The 20,000-nt window shown below is 35.3% G+C and overlaps 1 protein-coding gene across 1 annotated transcript in view; it reads left to right on the top strand.

The window, feature by feature from the left end:
• LOC142355144 (uncharacterized) overlaps positions 1 to 19,135 on the top strand; it is a gene marked incomplete at both ends in the record, with an annotated part of 27,062 nt that extends 7,927 nt beyond the window's left edge. Inside the window, one exon of the mRNA XM_075407396.1 lies at positions 19,016 to 19,135. Coding sequence (XP_075263511.1) covers positions 19,016 to 19,135 — 120 coding nt within the window. The remainder of the gene's footprint in view (positions 1 to 19,015) is intronic.
• Positions 19,136 to 20,000: the final 865 nt, after the last annotated feature.

Below are 20,000 nucleotides of genomic sequence, written 5' to 3'. Positions count from 1 at the left end.
AATTCCAGATTCAAATTGACAAAAACACCAAAAGAAGCTCAATTCAAAATCCAGACCAAATTCACAGAGTGTAAACCAGAAGGTCACCTCAAAGAACAATTTCGACGGAATTAATGGAAGAGAAAATGTGAGAAAAATTGCCAGACAAATCCTAAAGAAAGGTTATTAAACAATGTTTTGGAGGAATTGAAAAAAGCGCACTGGACTGAATCAGAGCGACTCATAACTCTGACTTCTACAATCAAATTCCAGAGTTGAACGATTTCTCCAAAAAAAATTCAATAATATTCAATAATCTTTTTCCATGCTGCAACAACCATTCGCATAGTTGGTCGTTCGCTGCATGATCAAGTGATTTTCACTTTCTCTATGAAGTCTTTATATACGTTTAAGATAGATAATTTGACTGCAATCTATCCCGCAGACTAACTTTCCTAGAACTCAGCTCGATAAATTTTCTACTGTTGCCCGATTATATCCCATCAAACCCTTATCTTGCTGACCGTCATGACATATGGCAAGTAGATTGTAGCAATTTTGTAGCACTGTAGAGCTGCTATAAATGATTGGATAACAATTCGAGAATAATATAGTATTAATAACCAAGAAAATATTAAGAAAAGGATTAAAGCCGCTGATTGAGGCCACTCTGAGATTCAATAAATAATTTCATTCGACCTCTTTCCTGAAATTTATTAGTAAAAATCTGGTGCAATGCCTCTATAAATTCAGTTCTTGTTCTAGTTTAGAAATGATCCTGATCTAAAGTTCATCAGATCGTTCATTAATTAGAGAAATAAAGGCCCAAATGATTAGTCTAAGTGCCTGTTAATTTGTGCGCATTTGAGAGAATGATTCAATAGCTTCTAATTATATCTCGCTATAGAGGTATCCCCCTATAGCGAGATGTAATTAGGCGCTAATTAATCGTTCTATCAAATGTGCGCTAAACAAATTAATACGCGCTTAAACTAATCAACTGAGCCTTTATTTTTCTAATTAATGAACGAGCCTAACTTTAGATCTGGACTATCCAGGACCATTTTTAAACCAGAACAATAACTGAATTTTTGAAGGCGTAGCCCCAAAGTTTTACTGAAGAATTTTAGGAAAGAATTGTTTATTGAGCCTCAGAGTGGCAACAATCAAACTCATTTCTTCTTTTCATATTATTGACAACGTCTATAACTTAAACTAGGGCTATATATTAAATTAACTTATTTGGAGACACAAAAACATATATTTTCTAACTTTAGTTTTCCTTTACCGTGAATACAAGAGTTTTATCTACAACAATAACGGAGGCTCCGAACACTCAAAGATAAAAACATGCTGCTCAGCCGGGTCCACTGATAATTAAGACGTTTGTTTGTTGAACTTTTTTTTAAAATTGTGAATCTTTTAGCCCCAATCCAACTGTAAAGGTCATAAAAGTTTACTTTTGCCTTCGATTTTTAAATTCTTTTGCCTAGTTGTAGTGGCATGCATAAAGAGATCCCGTATTGTAGTATCCATGTCTAAAGTTATAAGTTTTGTATCCTGTTCAATAAAATTTCGGGCACTGCAAAGAAATAAAAGTCTAAATTTGCCTGATTAGTCTTTTAATTGAACCCTGTATTTTCACTCAAATGATTACACCTATGTTGAATGGGGTTTTGTTTGTTCTGTTTTAACAGTAAGTGACTACTAATGACAACTAAATTCATTTAAAAAATCATTTATTTCCCTTTCATCTCTAATGATCTTCATAGTGCAGTGTTTAATTATTTTTTTGTTAAAAGCGTTTGCTTGCTTTTTGATAATTTGTTTGTTTTTTTTTTGTTTTTTTGTCATAAATTTTTTTTGTCATTTTTTTGTTTTTTGTTTGTTTTTTTGTTTTTTTTGTCATATATTTGTAACCGAAAAAATCTAAAATGCACTTCCAATCGTTGTAGAAATTTATTATTCGGCATTCAATTGCCTTATATTTAGCCCCAAAAATAGGTTTTTCCCATTTTATGCGTACACAAAAATATACTCCCCATTGGGGTTGATGATTCTCTGATTTTGTGTAAGGACCATATTTAATTTCATACAGACCCAAATCATACTCGATTTTTTTTGTACAATCCTACTTTGAAACCAAAGAAATCATAGAGGATCTCTTTAAGATGTTAAAGGTTTCATATATGAACCCAGCATGACTTCAAAGAAATTATAGATGAATCATTCATGACAAGCAAAAACCAATTCTTGAAAAAGTGTTTTTCCCAGTATGAAGCTAAACAAATCATATATGAAAACATATGCCTTGATTTTTTGGTTGGGGAGGGCAACAAATATAGTTATTGTTTTCAGTAGAGATGAATACAAATACAAGTGTAGAATACAAATACCATTCTTCCGGGGGAATATCAGACCCTTGTGACCTGTTCATCATTTGCTCTACATAGAAAAAAAAGGCAGCGTCCAAAATAAAAAAAAATTCTATAAAGAGTTTGAACGTAGATTTATGTACCTTTATATAGAACTGTCAAAAACACGATGTCTAAAGCTCTATTTTTTCTCCATATAAAAATATTAAAAGTATCCCCAATGTACCCATATTTTTGTAGACCATTCTATTTACTATTGCGTAGTTGGTCCATTGATCAATCCTAAAAAGTCAATTGAGCGAAAGAGCCAGTTTAACTGTATTACTATTTAATAATTATTTAGTATTACCTAAAATGTATGCAGGTTCCCCGCGGACCCTGTTCTTCACAATATTTGCGTTTTATTGAAAATAATGTCTTGCTGTGAACCATGGCACTAATTTTGAGTAAGAGCGTAAGAGTTCCCAGGTTTAGACTTCGACTTATGAAAAGACTTTATAATTCTAGTAGGGGGGGTCTTTATTGACTATAAATACACAGTCCAGAACTTAGGTAAAGTCAACGTAAAGTCTTTTCATGGGTCCAGCTAATTATTTTCAAAGCCAATTAAAGTCGAGCACGGTCTTTTAATAGGTCGAGCATGGTCTTTTCATGAGTCGAGGAGCGCATTTTATGGGATTAATAACAGTTAGCCTTTCTATAATTTTTTTGTAGTTGTGTATCATCTACCAGCAATGCCAAACTAGCGTTACAACAGGCTGTCCAACTTCAAAAAACAGGTGGATTTCCGCCAAACAATCCTAAGAAATAAATAATTCTTAAGATAAATTAGTTTTCGCACTTAAGCAATATAGCGAATTTGCTTGGCTAAATTAAGCTAGTTAACAAAGCTCTAACAATCGACATTTCATCATCCATGAGTTTAGTTTGTTATGATTTAGTTCATTTGGTTCTATAAGTCGTTTTTTCAAATATATTTATAATAGCACAGTTCGTTTTTCTGGAAAATATGAGAAACATTGAAAAATTTGAATGGTAGAACCCGTTGACTAAGTTATAAGCAAAAACCAATTTGCAGTGCAAATGTAAATTTTTTGGGTCCAGCATCAACACTTTAGGTCGAGGTAAAGTCGAGCATCATTATTTGGGTCAAGCTAAAGTCCAACATCAAAAAATTTGGTCGAGCCAAAGTTTAGCTGAAGATTAGGTCCAGCTCAATTCTTTTCATGGGCTGTTTGAGTCCAGCATGGTCTTTTCATACCATCTTTTTGTCGAGCATGGTCTTTTCATAATTTGATGACTAAACCTGGGTTATGTCCCCTCTGAGCGAAAGGTTAGACAAAATAGATCAGATATAGTTTTATCGATCAATATCAGAAAAGTTTACGCGGCGGCGTTGCGTACTCCTAACGAGTAAAAACAACCAACTGTCTGAATTATGATGTCACGGCAGAGCCTCTATCAGAGGTAATCTGTTACTGCTTTTTTTGCGGGTTTTTGGAGTTGCATAAAAAAGATGGCTAGAGCGTTCTAACGTAAATATCTTGATCTGATTCAAAAAATGGATTTTCAGGTACTAGTTTTCCTACCTATGGTTCTACTTATTTCAAAATTTTTCTGTAAAATTGCGCTTTCCGTTAATACATTTTGATCGTGTTTTGTTATTTTGCATTATATTTTATCCTTGAAAAAAAGTTGTTTTCCTGTTTAAATCCATTTTTCTGTTGTTTTGTTTATATTAACGTATATATATATATATATATATATATATATATATATAAATATATATATATATATATATATATATATATATATATATATATATATATATCAGGTTAATGGTTTTTGAATAACAAAAATTGTCATTTCAATGGGTTTAGCAGAGTTGTTACATTTTTCTTCTGTGGGACCGCAATTCAAATTTTGTCCCGCTGGTTAATTTTAACTCCTTTAATCGTTTTGTAGAAGTAGAAAGTAGCATACCTCCATCCAATCACAGAGACTGAGAAGACACTATTCTCTTTGACATAGAGAGGACTCTGCTAAATATAGTCAGTCTATAAGAGAAGTTGCACGATTTGCGTATCTCCGGTGTTACTCTTTACAGTCACCGTTATAATTGAAATATACCTTCAGTGTTTTATCGAGTCGGTTAGTCTGAGAGATATAGGTAAGCCTACTTCGCGCGTAGAAATAATTAGCCCTAACTCTTTATACCTTAAGGCTGTAAAAGGAGCCCACCTCGGGTCTGCCTTAACTGGTGCGACCAGTGAGTTAACAAACTCTGCAGTTGAACACTATCAACACCAAGATGAATTAAATATACTTTAAATCATCGCAAAACAACTCAATTTTCACTATTTTGCAGTAGAGCAACAGCCTCTCCTCACTTTACCAGAGAAAGCATCACAAATTTCGCGAACTGCTTTTTTTCCTATCGAATTGAAATCTATGGAGCTCAACTCACAAAAGGCTCAAAACTTTTTATTTGTGATCCTCTAACAAACAAATATATTTCCCTCATATATGACACTTTATTTAACCAACTATCAGATACACTATTTGAATTCCTTAACGGAGTACGGTCAGAAATACAACCCTTCGATAGAGCGGGTATATATAGAAAATCCTCTTTTGAATTTCTTAAATGTCTAGCCACTACACTTAAAACTGCTGCTTTACAGTCACGAAAAGAAAACGTACATAAAATTGCTCGACGAGAAGTAAAACGTTTCACTCATCATCTTAAAACATGCATCAGTTCCGTTAAAGACGCGGACTTAAACGAAGAAGAGATTCTCGATTCTCTTACACTTCTATCCTGGTATATACACATATTCTGGAAAAGTCTTGTAAGACAGATTAATCCAGCTACAAAACTAATAGCTGAAACGTATACACAGTTAATACCTAAACTACCAGAAACATTAAACTTATGACCCGAATGGTTTCCCACAAAACTACATAACTATTACAGACGTACCATCAGAAACTATACAAAAATTGACTATCAATCGTAACATTGAAATAAAATACTATCATAAAACGCACAAAATCAACCACTTACGTGTACAGAAAATCCAGGAAATACAAATATATCTCCTGAATCATCACCGATAGAAAATATGGATGCTATAGTATACTCAAAACCCACGGACACCTATACTAATGAAACTACTACCATACAACGCACAAAATCAACCATTTACATGTACAGACATTCCAGAAAATACAAATATATCTCTTGAATCATCGCCGATAGAAAATATGGATGCTATAATCCACTCAAAACCCACGGACACCTATACCAATGAAACTACAGAAACGGACTTTAACTACACACTACTAGATGATGGAACACTCTTTTCATCGCACACAGTTAATACCTTAATTGATCTCAAAGATCATGGCCAAATACAACTCGAAATAATAATAATAATAATAATAATAATAATACTGCTAATGAAACTACTAATAACACAAATATTTACGAAAACCAACAACACAGACAGCCTGTGAAGTCGACAGAATTGACACAAAATTCAGATTCAATAAACTCAACTCTACCTACATACCAAATATAAACAGACCTTTAGCACGCTTACAATGACCGAACTCTATACGTTTTAACACTGAACCTGTTATTTTAGATAATTCAACACAACCAACACTGAAAAATAACCAAAATATTCGAATAACTCCACAACAATTAGTAAATCTCTTTGGATAACTTAATTCACAGAATACTCAACAAACAACAAATGTTCCAACCCCTAATTATCTACAGGCAGCTTCCACACAAACACCGTCATCTGTAGTTCGCAGAAATACGCAAATGATGTATCTTTATTAAGGAGGTTCAGTACCCATGGAACAGTCTTTAAGACCAACTGATGGCACTGACCCTACTTATTCAACGGAAGATTTCTTAAACGCTATCACAGCAAATATGGTAATGACAGCAGGCCCAGAGACACTTGATTACACAAACCATGAAACTTGGATCCTGAAAAAAATTGCCATGATACAAACGGCTCTAATTGGCCCGGCACAACAATGGTACTCACCCTTACCACTAGAAACAAAAATAACTGGCAAGCGTTTTGTCGTGAATTTCAAAAGACATTTGATATTCAACAATCGCAAACACAAGCGAATTATTATTATTGGAGAGCATAACATGCGCTTCTGGGGAACAAATAAAAACACTAGCACCAAAAATTGAACAAAATACTCAAAAAGCATATGTCAATAACGCTCCAGATATGCGTAATGCACAAATGATTGAGACATTCGTCTAAGCACATGACCCATAATTAGCCTGAAAAGCTCTAAAGAAGATTAAAAATCACAAACCCTCGGCATTGGAACCGCAGCTCCTTTTTGCACAGTTACTAGAAAAAATTAATCAAGAAGATATCAAAAGAACAAACATAGATAGACACAAAATAAACACGAATTTCACTCTTTCTTCATCAATAAATAATTTATCTCTAGATTTTGATAGATCTCACAGTAGATGATATACGTATGATGAAACAGCATATTGCATATAGGATCAACGTAGTACGTCACATGTACTCAAATGATCCAAATTTTAAAGGGAAGCCACTCTTCCTGAAATTTTGCAAAAAATGTTCACTCTCTGGACAAAGCATTTCTACATTCCCTGATAAAAGATACACAAAAACACTTGAAAAACCTAATTTTTAGAAACAAACCTTTAATCAGGCGATAAAAGGTAACCAAAACCTTCCAAACAAACCAGTCACATCAGTTATTATGACCGGTAAACCATTACCATTTTCTTATTGCTCTAGAAGCAACAGTAGAGAAAACCGGGACACTTCAAGACATAGAAGTCCAAACAAAGAGTCACATTCAAACTCGGAACATTATTACGATAATAAAAAATTTTTAACCACCGAGTAGAAACGGTTCACCATGCCCAAGACCCTCTAATTATCAGAACAAATCTAGTTAACACTCATAATACATTTTCATATAACTCTAGACCACAATCACCTCACTATAATAAAGATAGAAATTGTCCACGACAACCATTCTCTCGTAATTTACTTGGTAATGTAGAAAATTGCATTAACTCACTAGAAGCAGCACAAAGAGAAAACAAATGTTTAAAACAGAAAATACAGAATCACAAAACGTCTCAAGAACAATTTCTAGAACAACAGATCATTGATTTACTCTTAAAAATAAATCAAGATAACCAAGACAAATATTTTAATTGTTAAGAAAAATGTAATACCCTCACAAAGAACTACGTTCTTTCTACTTCCTTTAAAAGAAATATTTGGGTACTACCATCAACGATATATATACACAACAAACACCTGATCATACGAAAACAGTTTCTCCGCCACACCTTGACTTTGACATTCTATTAGAATCGGGAGCTACACTGAATGTACTCAATAAAGATACCTGAAACTAAATTAAAGTATATCATATATTACAACTAAAAGCATCAACATTTTTTCTCTCAGTAGCAAATAAATCTAAATTACAATCTAATGGCAAAATAAAACCTACTCTCTACCCATATGTAACAGAAAACCGAACACTTCGAAACGCTACTTTTACACTCACGTTTCATGTACCAAATACAAAAATTAACTTCCTTGAGAAATACGTTGAGTCCATAAAATGTTCATCTCATACACTAGAGATTAAACATCATTATGAATCGAAATGAATGAAAATTTATGATTCCTCAATCAAATCATCCCCATACTTTTTACGGTTATTCCCTGTTATTGGTGACCACTCACTATTTTTTCAACCCTTTCAACACAGAATTTTAACTTACCCCTTAACTGCATATGAATGTAAGACCAAATATGCGATTGGGAATATTCTTTATGCATGTGATTTCTCATTCACATCACTTCTCAAAAAAATGATTTTCTCTACAATGGATATTAACAATCTTGAATATCCTTGCCAATCCTTTATTCAAATACTCTTATAGAATCCTTTGAATCACTCAATAACACTTTTAAAAGGCCTAATTGGATAAGCACAGCAAGATATTTCACTCAATGATTTACAAACAACGAAATACCGCATAAATGAACTCACAGATTTCAAAGTTGCTGATACTTCAAATTATCTTACACACGGCACATCAGATGAAAACCTCAAAGCCGCTCCTGATAAATCTTTCTTTTTTCTTGATTCAGTTAGATTTTTGGGACACCAAATTCAAAACAATCACATATATCCACTGAAATCCAAAATCGATGGATTTTTAAAATTACAACCACCAAAAAATATAAAAGAGATACAAAATTACGTTGGATTTCTCACTTTTATCTCAAAGTTTATTTATAACTTACAATTTATTTTGAGACCTTTCTATCTCCGGCTCTGGGATACAACAGATTTCAAATGGACTTCAGAGCTACAATAAACATTTAATAGATTGAAAAAGGAACTTACAGACAGAACACCCCGTCTTGCAATTCCTAACTCAGAAAAACCCATATACATATTCTATGCGACGCCTCTAACTACGGCATCGGACCTGCACTTCTCCAAAAAAAATCATTTTGGAAAAATGGAATTAGTCTCAGCAAACTCCCGTCTATTTTCAACAAGAGAACTTAGACTTTCAACCATTCTTCGCGAATGTTCAGCAATAGTCTATGCACTCTCGGAATACGAAATCCTAATTCAAGGTTCGCAAAACCATATTGTTTTGTATACTGACCACAAACCAATTCTCTTTTTGTTCACACAAAAGAGCAAACCAAACCACAAAGTAAATATATTTCAATTAATCCTAATGAAATTTCCAAACTTACACATAGTTTGGGCTGAAAGGAAAATCTTTCACTTCCGGATTTATTGAGTACTTCAGTATCGACAACAACACAAGACGATCACCGTCTTACAACAGTTGAGATCCCTGATTCGAGAAAATTTCTCATGACACATAATCAACACACTCAACCTATACAGTGTCACTATGCTGTATCAAAGACTACAGAAACTGCTGGAGAATCACCACACTTTCCAATCTACTTACAAATTAAAGATAATAGTTTAAAAGTACAATTAGAAAATTATCTCTACCTTCCTGTTTCGTACCGTGAATTTAAAATTAAGGCATAACCCTTGGAACAAATACAACAAAACAAAGCCAAAAACTTTAAACAAAATCAATTACCATTAGAAACTTATCCTATCGTACAACTAGCGGAGGTCACACTCAATACTAAAAAACAGAACCATTTATACAATTTCCTCAAAATGGAAACTATGCAGAGTTAATAAATACTGTTAAACTCTCACTCCCAGCACTAGATGACTTCGTACCCAAGTCCCCAGAAATTTATGACTATTTTTACAACGAACAAACAGAAATAAATGATACACTCTTATATGAAACGCGATAACAAGTTCCGTTTATCAGACAAATTCTCCTTTGGAAAAAATATAAAAACTACCCCCCACTCCTTCACTAACGATGAGAGCAAATAAAGGATTGTTACACTACTATCGACGTTTCCAGGACCTAAGAATAAATGAAAATAAAAACATCTTATATTACATACAAGAAACTAATCCACCAAAAATCTGTTAACCACTCTCTCTGCTATTAACCGTAGTTTATGTTGCACACTCTCACGATCTTTTTCAGGTCATCCTGGCCGTGAAAAAAACAAATGCTCAATAACAGAAAGTTATTATTTTCCAAACATTAAAACATGGATAGCAATAATTACACAAGATTGCTTAAATTGCAAAACGAGCAAGTGCAGGACAAAACTCCTCATGGCCCCACAACAGCCATTTTCAGAAGTTTCAGCATACTTCAATCGCCGTATTTCAATGGACACAAAAGGCCCAATCTCTCCACCTTCGGATGGAATTTCTTATGTTTACGTTATTGTAGACGCCGTCACACATTAGTTTGTCCTTCATCCTTCTCCCACAAAAGATGCAGCAAATGCGCTCACTGTATTATTTGACCACTGGCTTTTCAAGTTTGGCATACCGGACATTTTAGTAACCGATAATAAAAATGAATACATTATCGGAGAATTTGCACACTTTTGCGGCACGTATAATGTACAATTTAGGCCATGAACACCTTACGTACCATGGTGTAATGGACTTGTAGAGAACAGGAATTGAAAATTAAACAAATTTTTTTGCACACTTTTAGATTCGCAACACGACACATGGTCACAAAAGTGAAAACATTTCCTTTTGCATTCAATTCACAAATGAGAACTAATATGACTCTATCAGCATATGAAACTGTATTTGGCCAAAAGACGAAAAACCAATAATGTTCAGTCTATCTTCCACTACATATAGCTTTGGAGTTTGTAAACTTTCACCAAATGCACCTTGTATTTCCATTCCCAAAAATACACACACTGACCATCTCGGTCATCACCCACAAATCAAAAAATTACAGAAGGGAGCTTTTGCACACTGGTATCTAAATCTTGAAAAGAAACACTCAGAAGTTTATGATGCAGCTCATAATTTTTTAAACCAAAATAAACATTTACGCACCTTTATAAATCGTCGTTTCGGAACGGCACAACCACTTAAAGTTAACACTTATGTTTTAATTGTAAAAAAGCTACATAAATCGGAATATCAAAAAAGATCCAACCATAAAAAATTGGACCTTACAAAATTTAAAAGATTTCTCCGTTAAGCAAATCACTCCCCACAGAAGCAATATTGTATCATATTACCCGAAAAAGCTTTTCGTTCAAAAACAAATGGAAAAATACTTCTCGGACAATTCCTTGTTTTGACTCCACCTCAAAAAGCCGACTATCACTCAGTCAAAATCTATCTCGTTTAGTCTTGGCAACCCAGTCGTTCCATCCACTAAGGAACTCTTACCCTTACCACTTTGTAATTTGTCTGAAATACCCGATTTTAATTCGGAAAAAAACAATACAAGAGACGCTCGTCTCAGACGTCAGCCGACGAAAGACTATAGAGTCTTCATATCACAATCAAAAATTTTGGCTTCAAGAACAGGGCACTCTTAAAACATACAAATACCACTCCTTTAGGGCACAAAATCACCCATCTCGCAATAGTTAGCCGAACTGGCGTAACACACTAAATACCTAGTAAACACAACTCCAATAAAAATACAATTCCCTCGTTCTCTTGTGCGAGAGGGATAATTCGGATAGTTCCTTCAACCCTTTCACCCCTTTCCCCGCTAATACAATTACCTTATTGGGAAAAAATAATCAAGCTCTTTAGTATAGTAAACAAAGCACACGGACTATCTTTTCACCTTTTACCCTAGCAGAACCACAAAAACCTTTCCATCGGAAGATGAAAGGAAGGGGATTACAGGCCATTCCCCACAAAAAAAATAAAAAGGAAATTAACTGAAAATTAAGTTAACAACCGACCCACGGATGGGTCTGGGGAGAACTCCCTAATCTCATTTATTTACCAAGATATGATTCGATAACTTTTTCTCCCCCGAAGAAATAGTTGTAATCAGGATACAATTTATCGTTGTCTCTCTTCTCTCCCTTCTCTCTTGAACCAAACTCAATCTACACTCTCTCAACTTCAATCTTTCCATAAACCTCTCTCTTCTAACTTTCCTATTATCATTTTCAATTTAGAAAAAACGTCTAAGTCTTTCTCAATTTCCAAACTTCAATCTTTCTTCTTTTTGAATACTATAACTGTCTCACAGTACAGTTTTTCACAACAGCTATCACAGCAAACCATAACCAACTCCAAGAAGCTTCAACTCGACTGCTTACGAAAGCCACCACTCTTATACAACTTCTGAACTTCAGTCTCACACTACTGAGAGTTTACCGCAGCCTCTATCAGAAAAAGGTATGCAGATTACTTCACAGCACAGTCTTGAAGTATTATTTAAAGAACACCATACGCAGGCACTTTTTGATATATTCAGAATTTCAAACCAAAACATTTCCGTTTTCAAGATTTTTTCTATAACTTAGACCACACATTGTATTCACACAATTGTTGTGAATGGGTTTTTTATATTAGAGATTTTAATAACGAACAAATTGCTCTTTTCTATCTCCCAATGTTTCCACTTCAAGCAACACCTAAATTATCTGAATTTCTCTATACAGACATAGTATACAATATTAATCTTGACGCTATCCCAGCCTCATACGATATTAAATTCATTAAAGAACCTTTTAAGTTGAATGAGCAATACCAGCAACTCGCAAATCGGCAGCTCACAAAATAAAATCACAAACTATTTTTTCTTTTTCTCAAAAAGATTACACAATTGAAGAGTTGGTAACTGTTTTTTCTGCTGGTTTTTCAGATTTCATCTATCAACACAATGTCATCCAAACAGAATCACCCTTCGCACTAATCCGAGTAAGTATACCTTCGTTAAATCTCCTAATAATTGTGGTTTCAAATTCCACAGGCTATAATATCTATTATTGTAATAATTGCCCCACTTTGGGCCAGAGATTATTATCACAATTGCATCCTCTAATCAACAATCCCACACTATCCCAAGTGCTCCTCGCGTATCAGAATCACCTAGTTGCTCATACAGCGAAGCGACAAAACAATCCACCGCCAAAAGTCATCATTTACACTCTTTAATAAAAAAACCACAAGCACAAGAAACTGAAGAACACTCCTACTCAGTCATTACTAGTGCTAAATTTGCAGATAGACCGCGTCCTACTTGACAATCCCCTCAATTTACCACACAATCAGTAAACCCATATCCTCCTACCAAAACCAAGCGCAAAAACACCAAACGCAAGCACAACAAAAACAACAACAACAGCAACAACAAATGAACACACAGATTTTATTGCCATACTCAGGCTTGATCACCAATTCAACACTTCAACCACCAGCTATTATACCTGCTCCCCCACGATCACCACAGCCTGAATAAATTAACTATTCAAACACACTACAGTTTTCAATTCAACCTATAATTTTTGCAAACACGGATAAAACCAATAGCTCTGAATTACCACAGCCAATTCACACTGTTTCAAATAAAAACGATACATCACAAGACATTAGTCTTATCTCAGTCACTTGTACCTCTGATTAACTTAATTCTTAATTTTCCTCACCTACTCCATCACAAATACAAATTGCGGATAACCCTTTTAATCCGCCAAAGAGACCAGTAACTAATATTGAACGCTTACTCTCACAAGCACACTGGAATCACTCATTTAATTTTATCAATTCATCACTTTCACTTCAAAGCTCACTACTATTAGTTTTCAGGGTACACCACCTATAATTACACCTAGTTCAAACTGAACTGCACCAGACACCAATAAACATTCTCACGATTGTATTGGGAAACAACCCGACATTACTCGAACTTATCCAACTCTATTATAACATTATAACCTGACCCAAAATTCGATGTTCCCCCACCCGCCCTTTTCGGAGATCATAACAACGGTGAACACCTACACAATTGAACCAAAAAGAGGTTTTCTAAATCATAAAAGATCAGGCCAGTCCAGAAACAGTGAACACGTGAATTACGTAAACAATCTAAATTTAGATTTTCTGTAGAAAGCATCGTTGAACAAGATAAACTATTTTTTCACCCACAAGCTGCTGTGCCATCTATTTTTAGGGTGAAAACAAACCCATAACCTTTTATCTGCCAAGGATTTTACATTAATTTTGGCAGATACATGAAAAACACAGCAGCAAATTTTGTATTCTACAATCCTCAATCTAGACCTTCTTACACATGTCGATTACAAATTTAATTTTCTTATTGCATAATTTATTCAATTCACACCCACTTCCGATAAAAACAACCCATTAAAGTCGATAAACACAACTATTCCACACTTAAAGCAGGAGTAAAGGATCTAGTAGTAACACAATATGATTGCTCCCTAAAGCATATCGCAAATATGCAGTATTATAAGCTCAATAAAACTGGCAAATAGATGATCAAACCGGCAGACTTTCAAATCCTCACCGCCCAAGTACAATTATTTTCACCAATTCGAACACTTCAAGTACGCGCCTACGCCATACATGCTAAAGTTAGCGACAAAGAAAATTTTTGCCAAAAAATTTCACTCAACAGATGCTTTAGGTTTGATCACGATAATTCTTATGTTAACAATATGGAAAGAACTTTATTTTCCATAGAAATTGAAGCTCGTTGAGAATTTGCACGGGTTGGTCTCATAAGTAAACATCATTACCACCCACAGAAAATACAGTTTGATGTACACGATTATCCACGCTGGCAAGCTAATATCGAAGCCAAACACGGCTGTTTTCAACTCGATTGCTATAGATCCTTCGCTTTCCAACAAGGAAGCATGGTTTGTAATCCACGGGACCATGAATTGATCCCTAATGCTACAGATAACCCCTGGGCTAATTGTCCCGGTAAAAACCCGGAACACGAATATCATGTCGTTCATACACTAGGATGGTCGTTTCAACTAACTAGCATCACGCTTAGTTTTGATGTGAAATTAGAAAGCATTTACTAGGGCAAAATCCGTATTAAACGCGTTCTGGAACGAGGCTACTGTCCACCAAATCAAGCTATCTAAGAAACAGGTATTTGGGGTCCCATCAATCACTGTCTTATTTTTGAAATTGGTAGATTATATGCACGCATGCTCAAATTTCAAAGCGCTATTTTTTTGCCACAATCAAAAATATTGAAACTAATTCTGGTCGCAAACACAATTCACGCATGTACTCTAGTCGTTTCCAAAAACAACTCTGTGATGAATTCGCACTTTCTCGTTTTGAGGTACTCACAGCACCTTTATATAAATGTAACGAAGATGGCCCATATTATGCTACACCATATCAAGTTTTCTATGTTTAATATCACGAAGGTTTTAACTTTGTTACAGGCAAAGCATCAGCCGAATTTAAAGATATACATGCAACTATTCCTAATGGAGCACCCTCCATCACACCACATACTAAAGCAGTTATCCGTATCGGATATATTATCCCACAGGAATCACCTGTTTATTGTGAATTCGAAAAATACGAACATTTTAGAGAACAAAATTTGTTTGGTGCAGTACACCCAAATGTACAGATTGATGCAAAACTCAACTATATGGTTAGCCGAGTATTCATAGAAATGGACCACACATTTCTATCAATTTCCAAAAAACTTTGCAATCTTGATCGCGATCTTAAACAAACTGCATTTATTCTTTTAACACACAAATTTCCACTCGTAGGATATGTCATCACAGGAGAGCGAAACACGCTACACTTAAAAGCTCAAACGTAATTTCAGTTTTTCAATGCAAAGTTGTTTCATTACCTACTGTGTAATAGAAAACCAATGTTTTGAACGAATCCCTATATTCTACAAAAACAAACTACAGTTTGTACACCAAGTCACACTTAAGAGCTTTTCTTGGCATAGTAAAACACCATGTAAATTGGATAATTTTAATCAACAAATCACACTAGATGCGGATGGCGATTAGTCAGACAATTTGACGCCTTACCCAATTAAAGCGAAAAACCCCGTCAGAACTTCACTCCTGACGAATATGAAAACCGCTTCAACAACGCACACTTTACTGCACAACAACTTGGCATATATAGTCAAAACAATTGGACTAAATCCATCAATAAAATGAAATTTAATCAATTAGTAGACGACGCCGCCAAGACATTTGAAGTAGCACAATCTGCAAGTTTGTAGATCTTGCGAGACAAGCACAATTACAAACACAACTCTCACAATTAAAAAGCAAATGGAACAACTATTTTAACAAACTTTTAATTAACGGAAACGAATTTACACTTAGCTGTCTCGATTGGCGTGATTTAATCAACGGCAACTATTTAAAAGAATCCCTCATAGGAATCTTTGGATTCCCATGCTACTTATTAAAACAAATAGCCATCATATGGACTGTTTTTAATTTTTTACAGACCCTATTTGGACTATTTCGTAGCGCATTTAATCTCAAATCCCTACTCGGCCCCAATATCATATTCAACACAATAAACGCTCACGTGATATATCATTTTCAAAGGACTCTTTCAAAGACTATCTTGATTATCAGGAAATCCCCGAAGAACTCTTTCTCAATTGTACCTAGTGTTAGTATGAAACACCTATCTTGTTTTAGCGACTCCAAATGTTGATCCCACAGCATACGATCTCATCATGCTGGATCAATCTCCACCTCAGCCACAGTCTGTGGACACGGCAAACTATGAGCGGATGAACTCACTGCCTTCACCCGCCACCTCATTCTCTTCTTCAGTTGAACTCCACCTATATTTTGAGAGTGACACAAGCTCAACCTGGACTCATGAAGGACCACCAAGCTCGTTACAAAAGCTGCTCCTTCAAGGAGACCAACCGGGGCTCCTCTTGGGCTGATGAGGTCGCCATAGCGATAAAATCAGGCCGTTCCACGCCTGAAACGGTCGTTTCAAATTTGGCATATTCTGAAGGATTCGTGGATCTCGACCACAAATACTGGTTTACCCACCACAAGTAATGCCCAGATCCTCTCCACAACAACCACATGTATCTTCACCACGGTATGGTCCAACCATTTCACCTCTCCGACCACAACCATCTTTCCCACAACCACCCCTATGATCTAGCGACATCAACGGAAAACTATCCGTGCACTGTCCCTTCACCTAGAAGGCGACCTAGGATCACAACACATGAGATCTACCCCGTGCGCTCTTCACCAATTCAGGGTTCACAGTCATCCGCCCAAAAGAATTCAAGTCCCCCACAAGGCCGTCAGCCCTCATCCTCTCGCGGTAAAAGAAATCACTTTGCTTCGACACAAGGGATTACTCACAGAGCGCCAGGACCAAACTTTAGCTTTCATCAGTTCCAGTTCACAAATCCTCTCGGCATCGACACAACCCACGGAGTACATGTTCCCGAGCAGATCAGTTACAAGTCTACGCCACCACAAGATACCTTGAAGTCCACAGCTAGTTCTTGCTCCCTTGGACAATTGGAGAATGAGTATGGCCAGGAGGGTCAGGATAGAGACTTCCCACTTGAGGGTCTCCACTTCCCAATAAACAACCGCTTCACGGAACGTTTTTGGCATCAGTCCAAGTACTTCTTCGTCCTTGCGGGCTGCCAGAACGACTATTTGAACACTTTCTTCAACCGCAATGTTGCTCCCTACAGTATTTATTAAAAATTAGACCACTTTTATCTCCAGTTTGTTTTTTCGCATCCCATACAGAGGCATGTAAATAACCAAACACACAAGGTCAACAGAGTGAAAACGTTGCACGTTATCCACAACTAATTATTCGTCCAACACCACTTCCACTGGACAAACCCTTTCTTCCACATGAACTCACTTCACAAGTACGCCAACACAAAACTCACTTCAACCAACTACTTGATTTAAAGTTATATAATTCAGCCAACTTATTGCGAATGCAGTCTTCAAAATTTGGACCCGATCAAAAACTACTTCCTGTTCTCGCCGCTCGATGCGAAGACCAACCGTCCGATACTCGTCCCGATCGAGTATCTCCAGTGTGTTCTGGAAACTCACAAACTTTTATTTCTCTTTGCTTTTCTTTCTATTTCACTTTTTACGTTTCCACTGTTTATGTCATAAATTCATCCTATCTTCCTTGCCACAATTGGAGATTAGGATCAGTTCTTTTCTTCTTCTTCTTCCCAGTCACCCAGTCGGGGTTGACTAAGTAGGCAGCAACTTTAACTAATAATTTTAATTTGGAAAGTAGCTCACACAGTAGCTGAAAGATGGATTCCACCAAAAGGTAAGCTGGTAAATCTGACTGGTTCAAACCTTGTACCAGATGGAGATAAACAGAAATCTTCTTGGACAAACCAGACAGATACAACAGACTACAAGCGTAGTAACACTTTGCATGTATTCTTTTAAATGTGATCTCATTATTGTAATTAAGGGTAAGTTAAAATTAAGGTAGAAAACGAGACCTGAACCAGAGTTTATACGAGAAAATTTCACATCGTTATTGATGTCTAGTTTTCTGATTTTGCTTAAACTTAATGTGAAAAAAGTATTTTGACGAAAATTTTTTTCCCATGATTTATTATTAAAAGGTGCTCTTGTTTTGTTGACAGAAAATATATTAAGTTTTAGACTACTCAAGGCCAGTTTTGAATACAGAATTTTTATTGGATGCTTATATTTATATTTTGTTCTTTGTCTTTTATATCTCATATTTACGAGTCATTTTTCAGTTTTTTCTGATAGAAATAATACGAGATACTGGGGGGTTGTTTTTCATTGCATTGGAAATCGCCGTGAATATCTTAAGTGAATGCCCATTGTTGATATGAACGCTGGTTTTCATTATTTTGCTATCACTACTTTTGGCAGGTATGATTCGCCGAGTTGATTTGTGAGCAGTTGATTTTTGACCTACAAGTTAACATCAATTGAACCATAGCCCAAACGCCCTGTTAGAAACGTTTACAAAAGTAGTCTGTCTCTGAGATTATCAAAGGTTTAAAAATTTGAAACATCATTGGTTTTAAAAAGTGTTTTTTTTCTCGGAAACTCTTTGCACAAATTTGTGCCAAATTTGTGGATCAGCCAAATGATAACTGGGAAATAGCTAATTGTTTTTCTTTCTGTTTTCAGGTGTGACTGGCGATGGCACAGACTACTTCATCAGTGGGTTCGCGCTCACCGTTGCCAGCGATGAACTTAGCAACCCCGGCCAGGGCATTTTTGCTATTGAACCAACATTCACTTTAGTGGGTAAGTAGTCGATCTTCTGCAGAAATCGCTCAATATATTCCAGTCATACAATAATTTGAATTGTATGCAAAAATATTTTAAAAAAATTGTCACACTGCGTAATCTATACATAAAAATTTCCCATGTGCTTCGAGAATTGTTATCACAAAAGATTCGACCAATTACGAAATTTTTATCAGCACTTGTCAGTACAAAATTTTCGGATGTTATTCGGTGGAAATTATACATTGCAAAAGATTCATGTACGATTTGCGGTGAATAATTGTCAACTTTTTTGTTCACCACAATGCATTCACAATCTTTTTGCAATAAACGCGGTGAAAATGGTCAATTTTTGCAGTTTATAGCGCGGAAAACGAAAATTTAACCAATATTAACCTCAAATCTTTCAAAAGTTCATCGCTGATTTTTTGCAGTGATTGTCGTAAATTTTATAATAGAAAATTTTACACTAGAAAAATTTATTTTCACCATTTTCAATGCGTTCAATGCTAGTAATATTGCTTACTACCCCATTAGTACTGCGTAAAAACAATTCTACAATTGTTAAAAACAATTTTAACAATTTTTAGAAACTTTTAGTGTTGAAAACGAACAGATAAGTTGCGTGTGAAAAACAAAAAAATGTAAAAAATCTGATAAAATTGCAATGATCTATAAAAGATTGAGATGATAAGTACATTTACAAAATCTTTTAAAATCACTGGCGTCCCTAAATTTTACAAGTAGATATTCACAAGCTCTGACAATCAATGTGCAAAAAACATTGACTCGCCGCATACCTATTCTTTGACATAATATATAAAACGTTCCATTTATTTTTTTAACTTATGTTTGCCTGTACACATGTATGTATGTATGTATG

Source organism: Convolutriloba macropyga, unplaced genomic scaffold (assembly GCF_964194025.1).
Source record: "Convolutriloba macropyga unplaced genomic scaffold, txConMacr16.3 SCAFFOLD_3209, whole genome shotgun sequence".
Lineage (NCBI taxonomy): Eukaryota > Metazoa > Xenacoelomorpha > Acoela > Convolutidae > Convolutriloba > Convolutriloba macropyga.
Note: the sequence above shows the minus strand (reverse complement) of the source record. Positions and strands in the feature narration are given on the sequence as shown.